This window comes from Artemia sp. Qi Xiang Cuo, chromosome 8 (genome assembly GCF_049724085.1).
Source record: "Artemia sp. Qi Xiang Cuo chromosome 8, ASM4972408v1, whole genome shotgun sequence".
NCBI classification, from domain to species: domain Eukaryota; kingdom Metazoa; phylum Arthropoda; class Branchiopoda; order Anostraca; family Artemiidae; genus Artemia; species Artemia sp. Qi Xiang Cuo.
The window spans coordinates 69,442,985-69,463,550 of NC_142801.1; the positions used below are offsets into that span (position 1 = coordinate 69,442,985).

The following is a 20,566-nucleotide window of genomic DNA, read 5'->3' on the forward strand; positions in this document are numbered from 1 at the left end:
TTCCGTTTTATAGAGCTTTGGTTAGTATTAATACGAGTCGTTCTTTACTTGCAGTCTCTTACCACGAATTGTTTAAAGAAGGAGGGGGGACCTCTTGGCAAGAGTAATTTTTGCGATAAAGATAATAACAAACAATTAATTATGATGAATAATAATTGTCTTCCACAAAGCATCCACTATCAACCCCAAAGGGAGGATTAGAACCAGTAACCCCCCCCCCCCCCCTTGGTAGAAGACAACAGTTTCAAAAAGGCGATATGATGTGTAACACTTTTCTGTCAAGCTTTTTTTTTAACATCCCTCCCCTTGGAAAAGTATTTGGATGTGTCCCCCACCCACCCACGAGAAGTATCACGGTCACTGAATCCGTCTTTTATTTATGCATGCATTTGTGTTATGCATATACTTTCATACTATATGAAAATTTGATTTAAAGAATATTTTATTTGCTTAATTACCCTATATAAATTCACCATCTTCGCAGTTCATCTCCCCATTCAACGCTATTACAACGTTTCAAAAATTCTTCGAACTTCGTCACTGCAGCTTCATTCAAAAGATAGTTCATGTTTTGATCTTGGTTCGGCTACATATCGGAAGAGAAATGTAAGTTTTCTTTAACCGTTTAGGATGGCTTGTATAGTGTCTTAGGTTCTGATAGTTTAAAGGGAGGAAGAGACGGTTCTCATGTCGGCGTCCATAACTAGCATTAGAATTTTGGTAAATTTCCCGTTATTCATATTATTGACTTACAAATAAAGTAAACATACCACTCGATGCCTTTTTTTATGTTCTTTCCAAATATGATAAATCATTTTTGTCGGAAATGAATTTTACCCCCCATCCATATACCAATTCAGGGTATATATTTCCACACTATGGGGGTGGGGGGGAAGTTAAAACTTACCTCTCAATTACATCAGAAATAAAATTTATCCCCACCCCCCCCCCCCCTAATGTGCAAATATATACCCTGAATTGGTATATCTAGAGGTGGTGGTAAAATTCATTTCCGACAAAAACGATTATAATATTTGGAAAGAGCATAAAAAAGGCATCGAGTGGTATGTTTACTTTATTCGTAAGTCAATAATATGAATAACGAAAAATCTACCAGAATTTTATGTCACTTAATGTTGGAAACTAATGTTTGAAGGTCTAGATTAGGGGCTAGCCTATTGAGAAGGAAACATATTAAGATAACAGCTCTTACTTGAGAATATACGGAATAATTGTAGCTAATACATTTTGCCTGCAGATCCACTATACTTTGCCCCCCCCCCCGTAATGTACAAATATATAGCCCAATTATATATTTCCTATGGATTCCGCCATCTGTTTCTCTTGATTCAACCTGTATACCCGTAAGGGCTGTATATTTGCATATTAAGGGAGGAGGAATCAAAGTAAAGTGAAAGAGGTATTTTAGGATTTTTGAAGATGTTTTCAGAATTTTATTGTTTTCTTATGAGTAGGCCTCAGAGCAGAATGATACTGTTCCCTTTGCCAAATTTCTAGTTGCTTTTTGTGGTTAATTTTGCCTACAGGACAGGAATCGGATAGACAGAAATTTACCATCTAATCCCCGGTAAATTTGTACTTTTCCATATAATTTAGCTAGGAAGAAACTAAGCACATCACATGATGCTTTTAATTTGCCACGGTCGTGTTTTCGACGGGTTTCAGGTTTTTTTTTTAATTCTTGCAAATTCTTTCAAAACAAAATTTTATTATTAAAATAAACCAATATAATAATAACCTCTCCTGAATCAGATACAAATGGCAATTTTTTGGTACTTGTATGATATACTCCCTGCATTCGAAAATGCAGCTCAAGAAGTGAAGTTAGGTTAATCTTAATAAAATATACCTAAGTATGATAAAATTATAATACCTTGGAAACAAATTTGGGCTATATATTTTCACAATAGGGGGATTGGGGTAAAGTATAGCGGGCTGCATGCAAAGTATTTTTGCTACAATTATTCTGATATTATGAAGTAAGAATTGTTTTCTGACTTCACACTGTTCAAATACTTATCCCCCACCCCCCTACATTGCAAATATATGGCCCAAATTATATATTTCCCATCTACTATGCCACTTCTCTTTGTCTTTTCTCATGCTAAGTTGAAAGAACCTAGAGAAAGAAACCGGTTTACGGTGCGTCAGTGCATGAACAACTTGAGCTGCAGGGAGCATATCAGATAAATTCCATTTTTTCTCACTAGACAGTTTTTTTTTTAGAAACGAGTGTTTAAACATGTGGCTCCTATGGGTTGTTTTGTGAGCCCCTTTTAGGACTCAAAAAAAGAATTTGCCCCAGAAGCGATTATTATTTTTGGGAAGAGCATAAAAAAGGCATCAAGTGATGTATTCACTTACTTCTTATATTCGAAAAAGCGTAGATTTACCTAATTCCCACCTCAGCGTTCTTTCTAAATAAAATAATCACTACCATCGTAATTGTGCACCAGTCTTTCTAATGGGACCTGACAGCCCTGGGCGTCATGCTTAATTTTGATAATTTGCTATTTCTCTCAAATTGCCTTTATTTGGAATTATGAACCAACTGTTTATGAGAACCAAAGTATAATCACCTATGGAACAAGTACTGACAACTCCAAAAGTGACCCCGCGTACCTCAGCGCCTCTAGACGCAAAATGTTGTACTACTTAATCGCTCCGAGCAAAATTACTTTGCTCCGGCCAATAATTATGCTAGAGCGTGATTAAGGCGACGAGTGACCGGGATGAATTGTGTAACTACACAATTTCGTTGCCAGGTTCGCATAGGTATACAAAGGGTCACTTTTTTTGTGTGGAGAGGAAAGGTTTTGTCAGTACTTGTTCCGTAGGTGAATATACTTTGATGAAAACTAAAACAATAATTGTAAACCCACAAATCAACTAACACTTGTACATAGCTTAAGGCTATATTTAACCAAATCAGGGGTAGGGGACTGGGACACAATTTTAACGGCAGTGATGGGGCGGTAATAAATGGGAAACCTAAGAGGTAGGCAAAATTTAAAACCCAGGGCCAAAACAGAGACTTAAGTTCGTTGTTAAAGCTTAAATAGGAATCATCCTTTTGCTCTAAGCCCTACAATCTTCCAGGCCGTGGAGATAAAGAAAGAATAGAACTTGTAGCTTGACAATACACCTTCCCGGGTTGAGGTTAGGGTCCTGGATTCATTCCTGGAAATTTCATTTACCTAATGAATTAGCCTACATGAAAGGCTAGAACACCAATAAATTTAAATTATATCACAAATAGGGTATAATTCAAGAATGCTTTTTAATTTGACATATATTCCCATTTGACATATATAACCTTCACCTAAATTATGCATCACTTAGCGTTCATTTTCATAAGGACAATGGCTCAATGGAAGTCATCTCCCACATGGACCTGTATTTTCGTGCTTAAATCGTTCGATAAAACTTTGTTTTTGCTTTCCTTTTTCTGTTGTTCATCTCCCATTGAACTGGACAGAGTTTCATTCAATCCAATTCTGCTATGAGAGTGGAGTAGAGCTCAACTTTGATAGGAAATTGCATACCACTGCTACGATTAACAACTCAGCGCAGCACCAAGCTGCCTGGGGCCAACACAGCTGTGCATGCTCCTCCTCCATCCCAATCTATACAGAACCTCCCTCTTTACACCTTCCCAGGAAGTTCCCATTTCCCTTAAATCCTTGCGACATCCTCCCACCCCATTCGGAGAGAACCTGCTGTTCGTTCTGCCCTTGACGGTTCGCTACAGTTACTAAAATTCGAAAATGAAGTTTGAAACCTTTTAGTATTTTTCGAGATATGAAACTGAAAGTTTTTCTTCCGTAAACAGAGTACGTAATAAACTATTTACAGGTTTAAGATTCGTTGAGAGGGATTTTAGCTTTCGGTAACCTGTATCTTCAGCTTAATGAAGAAATCCACCCTTTTATTGAACCAATGGCTGTCTTAAAGAGGACGGAGGGTAATTGTGGTTCAACTGCTGTCCCCGTGAAAATGAGGCCTTAAATAGTGTTGCTCAGCTCATCATTGCAGCTGGATATACAGTTTGAAAATTTCAGGGGGAGTTTCTAAATGAATACACAAATTAAAAATGGCTGAGGTACCCAAATAGGATCTTTTCCATTCACAAATTTTTCTTGAAATTCCTGAGAAAATTTTGCCAGTGAAAAACGGCTCTGGTTATTTTTGTTCGTGATACTATGCCCTATCTTCAAAGTAAATCAGAGAACAGACTCGCAGAGACAGTGAGGTGGGGTCGACCCTAGCCTAAAATAGATTTTCATAATTTGCTCCTTAATTTTTTCTTTCGTATTCCGCTAATTTTTGTATTCGTTCCCTCACCTTCCGTCAAAATAAGTTCCAATATTTTCAATTTCTTAATAAAAAAAATATAGAATATATTTATAGAAATACATATATATCTATATATATATATATATATATATATATATATATATATATATATATATATATATATATATATATATATATATATATATATATAATATAGAATAGAATTACTAAATGTAAAATCAAAATAGGACAACTTGCCAAATAAAATGGTACTAGCTACACACGCAATAATGAGATTTTTTTTCGTTTCCGCCATTCGAACCAATAAAGGTGCAATATTGTGTTTCTGTGATCGGACGGAAAACTGTTCCCACAGTTTATATAATTATCCAGTATGATCTTTCCCTATCTCACCCATTATTAAAACCCGGACGGAGGTGCGAGTGCTCCAGAGAACGTTTTTGCAGATATAAACATAAACGGCATTAGATCTTTTCACGGGTAGACAAAGAATAATCACCTACGGAACAAGTACTGACAAAACCACTTGGCCGGCTCAAGCATTAAGTGGACAATAAGTGCAGAAATAAGTGGGAGGAGCTTTTTGTTCGTACCGAGAATGAAGAGCCAGAAATCATCTGCGGTAAACTTACTGGTATATTATATAAACTGTGACTGTTACTAACAACAATTATTTTTGCAATGGCTAATGACATTGCCTAACAATACAGAATTTTTAGAGAAAATTATCGATAAAATTTGGAACAAAAAAATTGAAGAATACAGATCTCTCATTAAGAAACAATTGTTGATGACCTGTGGTTTAGAGCTTTGCATTGTTTTTATAAGGGCTTTAAAATTTGAAGTCTTTTAATTCTTTGATCTTTTTAAAAAATTGTAAGTGTTCTTTTTACATATGAACATCCCCTTTTATTAAATTTCCAGTCCAATTAATATGTTTCCGAAATTGTTCTAACAAATTTTTATTATATAACGATAACGTTTCCACAAACTACACAAGCTAACAGAAAATTGCTGGTAACTGTTGTGGCCGAGGAATCAGGCTCTAAAGTATTACTGATTTATTAGACTCCAAAAAAGTACTGGAAGGACGTATCTTACGTATGAGTGAAAATCCTCGTATCTTTTACTAAGGTTTACACCAGCTTCTGAGGATTTTTGAGGGAGGGGGAGAATTTTTGCTCCCTAGCTATGCTCGTAAAACTCCAATGTTGTAACATTTTTTAACATATCCTGGGATTATTCCCCACGGCACCACCAAGAGTGGAATTCTGCAGGCAAGAGACTTCAAGGGGTGTCTTGGGATATGCTTCAAGGGGTATGCTTTGGGGGTCTGATGCTGGGTTTGTTAATGTCTACCGTATTTTGACATTCAAATGATACCAGTCTGCAAAGATCTTATATTTTTTGTCAGAAAGGGATTTTTTTAAGAAAAGCCTACTTCTCATTTTTATTTTCAGAGAATCAAAGTTCATTCTTCTCTTATCACCAGTCTAAGCACTTTGATGGTATCATTGAATTCCCCTGTTCCATACTCTATCGAAGAAAAGAATTTAAAGGTGTTAAGATTTCAGCCCTTTGATTAAGCGAAGGTAAAGCCGTAGCAGAAAGATCAAACATTGAATATCTTAGCAGCAAAAAACGTGCGTCTACTGTCATGCTAAGATCCCGGATGTTACGAGCTTTGAAACTGATTAGAATTTGAATCAATTGTTCAATTTTTAATGAGAGCACTGTCTCCTTAACTCTTATGAGGGTAAGGGACAGTATTACCTAATATATGTTGCATGTCCTTAACTCTTATGAGGGTAAGGGACAGTATTACCTAATATATGTTGCATGTCCTTAACTCTTATGAGGGTAAGGGACAGTATTACCTAATATATGTTGCATGCCCCTATTCTATGCGTTCTAACCACAACACCTGTCGGAAGGCTATCATAACAACAACAAATATACTCTTTTTAGCATCAGAAGCCAAATAATTACTATGGAAAAATGCTTCTTTTTTGTCGTATCTATTCATAGCATCACCTGATTGACTGGGAGTTACGGACACCTATCACTTACATAAAATAATGTTATAATTATCTTTGATTTAAGGTATCGTTTTGGAGATATGCCAGAGGTGATGAAAGATATCTACCACAACAACATACGGCATATGCCATTCATCGCTCAAATGGCACTTGCCACCATTGTTGCTTTTGGAATGCCGATCCTTGTACCAGTAGTCATATTCTTTGCTTGTTTTGCGCTCCCTCTGAGAATTTTTAATAAATTTCTTTCTGGTTCCTATAAAGGAACACAGCGACTAGATGGGAAAACCGTGCTTATTACAGGGCCTGAGTCAGGTAATTTTCTTTGCTTATAATTTTTTGACTCTTAATTCCCTGTGCATAATTATCAGCCACACTACGTAAATTCTTTTCTGTTATTTATCCACTCCTGGCCTAAGAAAAAGCACCATATATGAAGAATTAAAAAAACGACTATTTCTCGTACCTGTCTGTTAAACGGAACACACCCTAGAAGGGAAGTTACGTTAATCCTAATGAAATACACCAAAACATAATGATAATGTAATACTTTAGAAACAAAATTATGGAAAGTAGGCCACGTAGAACGCATTATATTAAATACCTAGCTTAACCCAACTTAACCTAACCCCTAACCACCTATAAATATTAGATATTTAATTAAAATATACCTACATCGTAGTTTTCTCACTCAAAATAAGCAAATCATAACCGATTCCAGAGAGGCAAACCCGTTTTTGTCAGATCTTAGACAGCGTAATCTTTGAGCATCTTCCGTTTAACAGACAAGTACCCTATTCTTTCCAAAGTGTCAAGATCATTTTATTTAGCCCTTTTTTCATAGCTTTAGCCCTTTTCATAGCTTTTGCGCTCTCCGTCCTGTCTCTTTAGAAAATTAAATTAAAAAAGCAAGTTTTTTTTAACTGAAAGTAAGGAGCGACATTAAAACTTAAAACGAACAGAAATTATTCCGTATATGAAAGGGGTTGCCCCCTCCTCAACCTCTCGCTCTTTAGGTTAAAGTTTTTTACTGTTTTAAAAAGAAAGTTGTAAGACAGAGTCAAACTAGCGTAAAGAGCGAGGGGTTGAGGAGGAGGCTGACCCTTTCATATACGGAATTATTTCTATTCGTTTTAAGTTTTAATGTCAATTCCTACTTTCAGTTAAAAAAAATTTGCTTATTTGTATTTAATTTCTGAATGTTTTGAGTTAATGCAGCTTTTGTTTTGGCTCACCGTAAATGAATAATTAAAACGAAATTTGCATATTAATTTTACTTTTTTTTTTACTAAATGGCTTCCTCGAAATTTTGTTTTGACGTAACTTACGAATTAACTTACGTAACGAACTTCTATATTCGTATATTTTTATTACGTATATTAGGGGGTACGCCCCCTAGTCAATACCTCGCTCTTTACGCTAAATTTCAAATTTTGTTCCAATTCTTTAAGAGTGACCCCCTTAATCACAAACCCCTTAACCAATACTATATGCAAACACTGGGGTAAGTTCATAACTTGCAAACCTTCCCCCGGGGCTGTGGGGGATTAAGTCATCCTCAGAGACATAGTTATTGTATTTTCCGACCACGCTGAACAAAATGGCTATCTCAAAATTTTGATCGGATGACTTTGAGGAAAAAATGAGTGGTGGAGGGGGCCTAGTTGCCCTTCATTAATGAAAATCACACCATAAGATTCAGCGTACCAGAGAACCCTACTGTAGAGGTTTCAAGCTTCTTTTTTTTCGAAAATACGGAATTTTTTAATTTTTGCCAGAAGAAAGATCACGGATGCGTGTTTACTTGTTTTTGTTCTTTTTTTGTTTTTGTTTTTCCCAAGGGGGTATCGACCCAGTGTTCCTAGAATATCGTGGGAGGGCTCATTCAAATGGAAGTTAAAGTTCTAGTGTCCTTTTTAAGAGACCAAAAAATGGAGGGCAACTAGCCCCCCTCCGCCGCTCATTTTTTCCCAAAGTCACCCGACCAAAATTTTGAGATAGCCATTTTGATCAGTATGGTCAAAAATATAATAAATATGTATTTTAGGATGACCTAATCCCCCAATGTCCCCGGGGGAGGGCTGAAAGTTATGAACTTTACCCAATTTTTACATATAGTATTGGTTATTGGGAAGTATACAGACGTTCTCAAGGGGGATTTTTTTCTGGTAGTAGGGGGGGGGGCCGGGGTTATTTGGGAGGATATTTCCATGGAGAAAGTTTTCATGGGGGAAGGGACATTGCTATAAGGGGGCGCTGGATTTCCCAGCATTATTTAAATAAACTATCAGAAATTAAATAAAAAAATATACAAATTTTTCAACTGAAAGTAAGGAGCAACATCAAAGCTTAAAACGAACAGAAACAATTATGTATATGATTGGGTTTGCCCCCTAGTCAATGCCTCGCTCTTTAAACCAAAGATTTTTTAGCACTTTCATAAGAGCTATTTATTCTAATTAACGGCCTTTGTGATTAAGGGGTCATTTTAAACGAATTGAACTTAAAATTCGAACTTTAGCGTAAATAGCGAGGCATTGAATAGGGGGCGAACTCCCTAATATACGTATTAAAAATATATGGATATAGAAGTTCGTTCCGTAAGTTAATTCGTAAGTTACATAAGTAGAGTAAGAGGTTCCATTTCTAGCCGATTATGTTCCTTCCTGTGCTATTTGGGGGGATTACGTTCCATGGCACCTTTCCAGAGCATGTACTTATGGATTTGCTTGCCTTATGTTCCTTGGCGTCTTTCCAGAGCATGTACTTATGGATTTGGGTGGATTATGTTCCCTCCCATGCTATTCTAGGAGCTTATGTTCCTTCCTGTGCTATTACAAGGGCTTATGTTCCCTCCCATGATATTTTAAGGGCTTATGTTCCCTCCCATGCTATTCTAGGAGCTTATGTTCCCTTCCATGCTTTTCTATGTTCCCTCCCATGCTATTTTAAGGGCTTATGTTCCCTTCCATGCTATTCTATGTCCCCTCCCATGATATTCTAAGGGCTTATGTTCCATCCCATGCTATTTTAAGGGCTTATGTCCCCTCCCATGCTATTCTAGGAGCTTATGTTCCTTCCTATGCTATTACAAGGCTTATGTTCCCTCCCATGCTATTCTAGGAGCTTATGTTCCTTCCTATGCTATTACAAGGCATATGTTCCCTCCCATGCTATTTTAAGGGCTTATGTTCCCTTCCATTCTATTCTATGTTCCCTCCCATGCTATTCTCGGAGCTTATGTTCCTTCCTATGCTATTACAAGGCTTATGTTACCAACCATACTAGTATTGGAGCTTGTGTTCCATCCTATTCTATTACAAGTATTATTTTCCCTCCCAAGCTATTTTAAGGTATTCTTTTCCTTCCCATGCTATTATATATTCACTCCCCTGCTATTATAGGAGCTTATGTTCCTTCCTATGCTTTTACTAGGGATTATGTTCCCTCCAATGCTATTTTAAGGGCTTATGTTCCTTCCCATGCTATTCTAGGAGCTTGTGCAGTCAGAATTTGTAAATGTATATAATTTTTTTTCTTTCCGTATTTTCAAAAATAAGGCAAATTTTCTCAAACGCGTAACTTTTGATGAGTAAAACTTAAATTTGTTTCTAAACTATTCTATAATAATCCTATTTCATTTTCTTTCATTAGCATTAACCAAATTAGCAGTATATAAAAGAGTAGTTATAATGCAGAAGTAGCAAATAGCTTATCATACTTTTCTATAGATCTATAGAACCTTACCTGTAATTTCTCTTTTAGGCAAGATGTTTTCTAATGCAAAAATCCATTATTTCTTTAAACAAACTCTATATAAACAAATCACTATTTCACAATTGATGGTGAACAAGCGTTCTTAAACTGGGATGTGTTTTGCACTTAGCTTTGTGCGTATTTAATCCTTTATCAAAATAAGCCATCGGGAAGGTTGAATATTAATCCGACAGGTATAATTTGAATGTTAATCACTCGTTGAAAAGTGGGTTTCAAATAACCGGATGTTTTTTATCTTAAATGAAGAGAGATATTAACACAGGAAAAAGGATTCTTAATAATTTAAAATGTGACAACGCAGTGTTATCAAAAATATTATTTGGACAAAATCATTTTGGACATTTCGGCGAAACAGTAAGAGACATTTTAAAAGATGATTTTAGAATGTGTTTTTTCGAAGTTCATTTTGAATTTCTGTCGTGAAATGCAAGAGTTGGAATATTTCAGTAGTGTTTTGTTGTGCTTTACCTTGTCACAGTTACATTCTGTTGATTTTCATAGTTCATTTTGAATTTCTTTCATTGAAATGCAAGAGTTGGAATATTTCAGTAGTGTTTTGTTGTGCTTTACCTTGTCACTGTTACATTCTCTTAATTGTTCAAAGTTCATTTTTGAATTTCTTTCGTGAAATGCAAGAATTGGAATATTTCAGTAGTGTCTTGTCGTGGTTTACCTTGTCACAGCTACATTCTCATGATTTTTCAAAGTTCATTTTGAATTTCTGTCGTGAAATGCAAGAGTTGGAATATTTCAGTAGTAACTTGTTGTGCTTTACCTTGTCACAGTTACATTCTCTTGATTTTTCAAAGTTCATTTTGAATTTCTGTCGTGAAATGAAAGAGTTGGAAAATTGGGGTCTTTGTCCACCAGCCTCAATGGTGGAAATCCACTAGCTCAGTATTGGGGTCTTAGTCCACCAGCCCGAATGGTGGAAATCCACTAGCTCAGTATTGGGGTCTTAGTCCACCGGCCTGAATGATGGAAATCCACTAGCTCAGTATTGGGATCTTAGTCCACCAGCCTGAATAGCGGAAATCCACTAGCTCAGTATTGGGGTCTTAGTCCACCAGCCTGAATGGTGGAAATCCACAGCTTTACCTTGTCACAGTTACATTCTCTTGATTTTTCGAAGCTCATTTTGAATTTCTGTCGTGAAATGCAAGAGTTGGAATATTTCAGTAGTGTTTTGTTGTGCTTTACCTTGTCACAGTTACATTCTGTTGATTTTCATAGTTCATTTTGAATTTATTTCATTGAAATGCAAGAGTTGGAATATTTCAGAAGTGTTTTGTTGTGCTTTACCTTGTCACTGTTACATTCTCTTAATTTTTCAAAGTTCGTTTTGAATTTCTTTCGCGAAATGCAAGAATTGGAGTATTTCAGTAGTGTCTTGTCGTGGTTTACCTTGTCACAGCTACATTCTCATGATTTTTCAAAGTTCATTTTGGATTTCTTTCGTTGAAATGCAAGAGTTGGAATATTTCAGTAGTGACTTGTTATGCTTTACCTTGTCACAGTTACAGTCTCTTGATTTTTTGAAGTTCATTTTGAATTTCTGTCGTGAAATGCAACAGTTGGAATATTTCAGTAGTGTTTTGTTGTGCTTTACCTTGTCACAGTTACATTCTGTGGATTTTCATAGTTCATTTTGAATTTCATATCATTGAAATGCAAGAGTTGGAATATTTCAGTAGTGTTTTGTTGTGCTTTACCTTGTCACAGTTACATTCTCTTAATTTTTCAAAGTTCATTTTGAATTTCTTTCGTGAAATGCAAGAATTGGAATATTTCAGCAATGTCATGTCGTGGTTTACCTTGTCACAGCTACATTCTCATGATTTTTCAAAGTTCATTTTGAATTTCTGTCGTGAAATGCAAGATTTGGAATATTTCAGTAGTGACTTGTTGTGCTTTACCTTGTCACAGTTACATTCTGTTGATTTTCATAGTTCATTTTGAATTTCTTTCATTGAAATGCAAGAGTTGGAATATTTCAGTAGTGTTTTGTTGTGCTACCTTGTCACAGTTACATTTTCTTAATTTTTCAAAGTTCATTTTTAATTTCTTTCGTGAAATGCAAAAATTGGAATATTTCAGTAGTGTCTTGTCGTGGTTTACCTTGTCACAGCTAGATTCTCATGATTTTTCAAAGTTCATTTTGGATTTCTTTCGTTGAAATGCAAGAGTTGGAATATTTCAGTAGTGACTTGTTGTGTCACAGTTACACACAGTTACCTTGTCAAAGTTACATTCTGTTGAGTTTCATAGTTCATTTTTAATTTCTTTAATTGAAATGCAAGAGTTGGAATATTTCAGTAGTGTTTTGCTGTGCTTTACCTTGTCCCACTTACATTCTAGTAATTTTTCAAAGTTCATTTTGAATTTCTTTCGTGAAATACAAGAATTGGAATATTTCAGTAGTGTCTTGTCGTGGTTTACCTTGTCACAGCTACATTCTCATGATTTTTCAAAGTTCATTTTGAATTTCTGTCGTGAAATGCAAGAGTTGGAATATTTCACTAGTGACTTGTTGTGCTTTACCTTGTCACAGTTACATTCTCTTGATTTTTCGAAGTTCATTTCGAATTTATGTCGTAATGCAAGAGTTGGAATATTTCAGTAGTGTTTTGTTGTGCTTTACCTTGTCACAGTTACATTCTCTTAATTTTTTCAAAGTTCATTTTGAATTTCTTTCGTGAAATGCAAGAATTGGAATATTTCAGTAGTGTCGTGTCGTGGTTTACCTTGTCACAGCTACATTCTCATGATTTTTCAAAGTTCATCTTGAATTTCTGTCGTGAAATGCAAGAGTTAGAATATTTCAGTAGTGACTTGTTGTGCTTTACCTTGTCACAGTTACATTCTCTTGATTTTTCGAAATTCATTTTCAATTTATGTCGTGAAATGCAAGAGTTGGAATATTTCCGTAGTGTTTTGTTGTACTTTACCTTGTCACAGTTACATTCTGTTGATTTTCATAGTTCATTTTGAATTTCTTTCATTGAAATGCAAGAGTTGGAATATTTCAGTAGTGTTTTGTTGTGCTTTACCTTGTCACAGTTACATTCTCTTAATTTTTCAGTTCATTTTGAATTTCTTTCGTGAAATGCAAGAATTGGAATATTTCAGTAGTGTCTTGTCGTGGTTTACCTTGTCACAGCTTCATTCTCATGATTTTTCAAAGTTCATTTTGGATTTCTTTCGTTGAAATGCAAGAGTTGGAATATTTCAGTAGTGACTTGTTGTGCTTTACCTTGTCACAGTTACATTCTCTTGATTTTTTGAAGTTCATTTTGAATTTTTGTCGTGAAATGCAAGAGTTGGAATATTTCAGTAGAGTTTTGTTGTGTTTTACCTTGTCACAGTTACATTCTGTTGATTTTCATAGTTCATTTTGAATTTCTTTCATTGAAATGCAAGAGTTGGAATATTTCAGTAGTGTTTTGTTGTGCTTTACCTTGTCACAGTTACATTCTCTTAATTTTTCAAAGTTCATTTTTAATTTCTTTCGTGCAAATGCAAGAATTGGAATATTTCAGTAGTGACTTGTCGTGGTTTACCTTGTCACAGCTACATTCTCATGATTTTTCAAAGTTCATTTTGAATTTCTGTCGTGAAATGCAAGAGTTGGAATATTTCAGTAGTGACTTGTCGTGCTTTACCTTGTCACAGCTACATTCTCATGATTTTTCAAAGTTCATTTTGAATTTCTGTCGTGAAATGCAAGAGTTGGAATATTTCAGTAGTGACTCGTTGTGCTTTACCTTGTCACAGTTACATTCTCTTGATTTTTTGAAGTTCATTTCGAATTTCTGTCGTGAAATGCAAGAGTTGGAATATTTCAGTAGTGTTTTGTTGTGCTTTACCTTGTCATAGTTACATTCTGTTGATTTTCATAGTTCATTTGGAATTTCTTTCATTGAAATGCAAGAGTTGCAATATTTCAGTAGTGTTTTGTTGTGCTTTACCCTGTCACAGTTACATTCTCTTAATTTTTCAAAGTTCATTTTGAATTTCTTTCGTGAAATGCAAGAATTGGAATATTTCAGTAGTGTCTTGTCGTGGTTTACCTTGTCACAGCTACATTCTCATGATTTTTCAAAGTTCATCTTGAATTTCTGTCGTGAAATGCAAGAGTTGGAATATTTCAGTAGTGACTTGTTGTGCTTTACCTTGTCATAGTTACATTCTCCTGATTTTTCGAAGTTCATTTTGAATTTCTGTCGTGAAATGAAAGAGTTGGAATATTTCAGTAGTGTTTTGTTGTGCTTTACCTTGTCACAGTTACATTCTGTTGATTTTCATAGTTCATTTTGAATTTCTTTCATTGAAATGCAAGAGTTGGAATAGTTCAGTAGTGTTTTGTTGTGCTACATTGTCACAGTTACATTCTCTTTATTTTTCGAAGTTCATTTTGAATTTCTGTCCTGAAATGCAAGATTTGGAATATTTCAGTAGTGTTTTGTTGTGCTTTACCTTGTCACAGTGACATTCTGTTGATTTTCGTAGTTCTTTTTGAATTTCTTTCATTGAAATGCAAGAGTTGGAATATTTCACTAGTGTTTTGTTGTGCTTTACCTTGTCACAGTTACATTCTCTTGATTTTTCGAAGTTAATTTTGAATTTCTTTCGTGAAATGCAATAATTGGAATATTTCAGTAGTTTCATGTCGTGGTTTACCTTGTCACAGCTACATTCTCCTGATTTTCCAAAGTTCATTTTGAATTTCTGTCGTGAAATGCAAGAGTTGGAATATTTCAGTAGTGACTTGTTGTGCTTTACCTTGTCACAGTTACATTCTCTTGATTTTTCGAAGTTCATTTTGAATTTCTGTCGTGAAATGCAAGAGTTGGAATATTTTAGTAGTGACTTGTTGTGCTTTACCTTGTCAGAGTTACATTCTCTTGATTTTTCGAAGTTCATTTTGAATTTCTGTCGTGAAATGCAAGAGTTGGAATATTTCAGTAGTGTTTTGTTGTGCTTTACCTTGTCACAGTTACATTCTGTTGATTTTCATAGTTCATTTTGAATTTCTTTCATTGAAATGCGAGTTGGAATATTTCAGTAGTGTTTTGTTGTGCTTTACCTTGTCACAGTTACATTCTCTTAATTTTTCAAAGTTCATTTTGAATTTATTTCGTGAAATGCAAGAATTGGAATATTTCAGTAGTGTCTTGTCGTGGTTTTACCTTGTCACAGCTACATTCTCATGATTTTTCAAAGTTCATTTTGGATTTTTTTCGTTGAAATGCAAGAGTTGGAATATTTCAGTAGTGACTTGTTGTGCTTTACCTTGTCACAGTTACATTCTGTTGATTTTCATAGTTCATTTTGAATTTCTTTCCTTGAAATGCAAGAATTGGAATATTTCACTAGTGTTTTGTTGTGCTTTACCTTGTCACAGTTACATTCTCTTAATTTTTCAAAGTTCATTTTGAATTTCTTTCGTGAAATGCAAGAATTGGAATATTTCAGTAGTGTCTTGTCGTGGTTTACCTTGTCACAGCTACATTCTCCTGATTTTTCAAAGTTCATCTTGAATTTCTGTCGTGAAATGCAAGAGTTGGAATATTTCAGTAGTGACTTGTTGTGCTTTACCTTGTCAGAGTTACATTCTCTTGATTTTTCGAAGTTCATTTTGAATTTCTGTCGTGAAATGCAAGAGTTGGAATATTTCAGTAGTGTTTTGTTGGGCTTTACCTTGTCACAGTTACATTCTCTTAATTTTTCTAAGTTCATTTTGAATTTATTTCTTGAAATGAAAGAATTGGAATATTTCAGAAGTGTCTTGTCGTGGTTTTACCTTGTCACAGCTACATTCTCATGATTTTTCAAAGTTCATTTTGGATTTTTTTCGTTGAAATGCAAGAGTTGGAATATTTCAGTAGTGACTTGTTGTGCCTTACCTTGTCACAGTTACATTCTCTTGATTTTTCGTAGTTCATTTTGAATTTCTGTCGTGAAATGCAAGAGTTGGAATATTTCAGTAGTTTTTTGTTGTGCTTTACCTTGTCAAAGTTACATTCTGTTGATTTTCATAGTTCATTTTGAATTTCTTTCCTTGAAATGCAAGAGTTGGAATATTTCACTAGTGTTTTGTTGTGCTTTACCTTGTCACAGTTACATTCTCTTAATTTTTCAAAGCTCATTTTGAATTTCTTTCGTGAAATGCAAGAATTGTAATATCGTTTCTTCAACTGAAAGTAAGGAGCAACATCAAAACTTAAACCTTGGATACACAATACAGATACTTTATTCAAGAAATTATGAAAAAATCGCAAGTAAGTAACAAACTCTTTCTTGAATTCCCCATTTGGATGCACAATACAGAAATTTAATTCCAGAAATTATGGAAAAAATATATAAGTAAGTAAGTAACAAACTCTATGCTTTTTCTGCATCAATTGTCAGATATGTTGAATAAAATATGCAAAGTCGACATAGCTTTATTTCGTTTTTTTAAGGTTAATTTAGACGAGGTTACGTGCGCGCACGTAACCTCGTCTAAATTAACCTTCAAAAAATGAAATTAAAAAACTGTGACAAGGTAAAGCACAACAAAACACTACTGAAATATTCCAACTCTTGCATTTCAATGAAAGAAATTCAAAATGAACTATGAAAATCAACAGAATATAAATGTGACAAGGTAATGCACAACAAAGCACTACTGAAATATTCCAACTCTTGCATTTTACGACAGAAATTCAAAACGAACTTCGAAAAATCAAGAGAATGTAAGTGTGACAAGGTAAAGCACTACAAGTCACTACTGAAATATTCCAACTGTTGCATTTCACGACAGAAATTCAAAATGAACTTTGAAAAATCATGGGAATGTAGCTGTGACAAGGTAAACCACGACAAGACACTACTGAAATATTCAAATTCTTGCATTTCACGAAAGAAATTCAAAATGAACTTTGAAAAATTAAAAGAATGTAACTGTGACAAGGTAAAGCACAACAAAACACTACTGAAATATTCCAACTCTTGCATTTCACGACAGAAATTCAAAATGAACTTTGAAAAATCATGAGAATGTAGCTGTGACAAGGTAAACCACGACAAGACACTACTGAAATATTCTAATTCTTGCATTTCACGAAATAAATTCAAAAATGAACTTTGAAAAATTAAAAGAATGTACCTGTGACAAGGTAAACCACGACAAGTCACTACTGAAATATTCCAACTCTTGTATTTCAATGAAAGAAATTCAAAATGAACTATGAAAATCAACAGAATGTAACTGTGACAAGGTAAAAGCACAACAAAACACTACTGAAATATTCCAACTCTTGCATTTCACGACAGAAATTCAAAATGAACTTCGAAAAAACACATTCTAAAATCATCTTTTAAAATGTCTCTAACTGTTTCGCCAAAATGTCCAAAACGGTTTCGTCCAAATAATGTTTTTGATAACACTGCGTTGTCACATCTTAAATTATTAAGAATCCTTTTTCCTGTGTTAATATCTCTCTTCATCTAAGATAAAAAACATCTGGTTATTTGAAACCCACTTTTCAACGAGTGATTAACATTCAAATTATACCTGTCGGATTAATATTCAACCTTCCCGATGGCTTATTTTGATAAAGGATTAAATACGCACAAAGCTAAGTGCAAAACACATCCCAGTTTAAGAACGTTTGTTCAACCATCAACTGTGAAATAGTGATTTGTTTATATAGTTTGTTTGATGAATTAATGGATTTTTGCATTAGAAAACATCTTGCTTAAAAGAGAAATTACCAGTAAGGTTTTATAAATCAATAGAAAAGTATGATAAGCTATTTGCTATTTCTGTGTTATAACCACTCTTTTATATACTGCTAATTTGGTTAATGGTAATGAAAGAAAAATGAAATAGGATTATTATAGAATAGTTTAGAAACAAATTTAAGTTTTACTCATCAAAAGTTACGCGCTTGAGAAAATTTGCCTTATTTTTCAAAATACGGAAAGAAAAAAAATTATATACATTTACAAATTCTGACTGCACAAGCTCCTAGAATAGCATGGGAAGGAACATAAGCCCTTAAAATAGCATGGGAGGGAACATAAGCCCTTGTAATAGCATAGGAAGGAACATAAGCTCCTAGAATAGCATGGAAGGGAACATAGAATAGCATTGAAGGGAACATAAGCCCTTAAAATAGCATGGGAGGGAACATAAGCCTTGTAATAGCATAGGAAGGAACATAAGCTCCTAGAATAGCATGGGAGGGAACATAGGCCTTTTAATAGCATAGGAAGGAACATAATCTCCTAGAATAGCATGGCAGGGAACATAGAAAAGAATGGAAGGGAACATAAGCCCATAAAATAGCATGGGAGGGAACATAAGCCTTGTACTAGCATAGGAAGGAACATAAGCTCCTAGAATAGCATGGGAGGGAACATAAGCCTTGTAATAGCATAGGAAGGAACATAAGCTCCTAGAATAGCATGGGAGGGGACATAAGCCATTAAAATAGCATGGGAGGGAACATAAGCCCTTATAATAACATGGGAGGGGACATATAATAGCATGGAAGTGAACATAAGCCCTTAAAATAGCATGGGAGGGAACATAGAATAGCATGGTAGGGAACATAAGCTCCTAGAATAGCATGGGAGGGAACATAAGCCCTTAAAATAGCATGGGAGGGAACATAAGCCCTTAAAATAGCATGGGAGGGAACATAAGCCCTTGTAATAGCACAGGAAGGAACATAAGCTCCTAGAATAGCATGGGAGGGAACATAATCCACCCAAATCCATAAGTACATGCTCTGGAAAGACGCCAAGGAACATAAGACAAGCAAATCCATAAGTACATGCTCTGGAAAGGTGCCATGGAACGTAATCCCCCCAAATAGCACAGGAAGGAACATAATCGGCTAGAAATGGAACCTCTTACTCTACTTACATAGGCTATATTTGTTACTAATAAAAACGTTCGTAAATAAAATTAAACAACTTTCGAGAAAGCTATTTAACCAAATAAAAGTAAAATTAATATGCATTTTTTTTAAATTATGCATGTACGTTGAGCCAAAATCAAAACCTCCATTAATTCAAAAATGTTAAAAAATTAAATATTTAAAAAAACAAGTTTTTTTTTATCTGAAAGTAAGGAGCAACATCAAAACTCAAAACGAACAGAGATTATTCCGTATATGAAAGGGACTGTCCCCTCCTCAAAGCCTCGCTCTTTCCGCTAAAGTTAGACTCTTTCTCACAACTAAATTTTTTAAAACAATAAGAAACTTTAGCATAAAGAGCGAGGCGTTGAGGAGGGGACAGTCCCTTTCATATACGGAATAATTTCTGTTCGTTTTAAGTTTTAATGTTGCTCCTTACTTTCAGTTAAAAAAGCTTGTTTTTTTTATTTAATTGCATATAGGAGCTTGAGACATATATAGTACGGTTCTCTGTTACGCTGAATCTGATGGTGCGATTTTCATTAGGGTTCTATGACTTTTAGGGGGTTTTCACCCCTTTTTTCGAAAATAAGGAACATTTTCTGAGGCGCGTAACTTTTGATCGGTCAGGCTAAACTTGATGAAACTTATATATTGGAAATCAGCATAAAAATTTGATTCTTGTGATGTATCTATTGGTATCAAAATTCCGTTTTTAGAGTTGCGGTTACTATGAGCAGGGTCGCTCCTTACTTACAGTTCGTTACCACGAACTTACAGTTCGTTACCATGAACTGTTTGATAGTTCCTATGCTCCACCTTATAAATCAGTTCTTAAAACAACGAAAAAATTGTATAAAATTAGTAGCATTTAAGCTTTATTTGAAGCTTATTTAGAGTCCCTATTCTTTGTTTATAACAAAAGGGTGTCTACCAATAAACCCTACTTTGGGGTCACCAGCATTTTTAACCTGCTTTTTTTTTTAATATTTGTAGTTAATAATTAATATTTTTAACATTTCTGAAAGTATTAAGGACAGTAAACATGAAATCTGATATTTGAATTGGTTAATTGGAAATCTGTATAACAATTTATGTGTTAGTGAATTAGAAAAATCGGGATTTCAGTTTCCAATAAAAACAAACTAATGCAGTTTCTGGTAGTAGTTGCCGACACATAAAAAAATGGGCGAACAATCAGCCAAAATTCAGCTAAAACATGTGCCACCAAACAGGTGAAGAACGCTTAGCATTTCTTGAAGGTGTTGTTTTCTTTGGGAATCAAAAGATTTTAAATTTTTACGAACGAAAAGTTACAACCAATTAGTTTTGCTCATCAATTTTTGCGGTTCAGCGTGGCAACACTGACGAAAATGTGGTACTGCTCTAAATTGGTAATTTTGACACAATCTAAAGAAAAATCTTGGAGAATTGAAGTTTTCAGGTATAAATTTGACTTTTTTTACTTTTATTTACATAATAAACAAAAATATAAACTAT

General features: G+C 34.6%; 1 protein-coding gene across 1 annotated transcript in view; it reads left to right on the plus strand.

Annotated features, from left to right (window-relative positions):
- Positions 1 to 515: 515 nt before the first annotated feature.
- Positions 516 to 20,566, plus strand: part of LOC148949752 (retinol dehydrogenase 13-like) — a 52,415-nt gene continuing 32,364 nt past the window's right edge. Inside the window, exons 1-2 of the mRNA XM_089093720.1 lie at positions 516 to 606; positions 6,442 to 6,692. Coding sequence (XP_088949846.1) covers positions 605 to 606; positions 6,442 to 6,692 — 253 coding nt within the window. The 5' untranslated portion in view covers positions 516 to 604. The remainder of the gene's footprint in view (positions 607 to 6,441; positions 6,693 to 20,566) is intronic.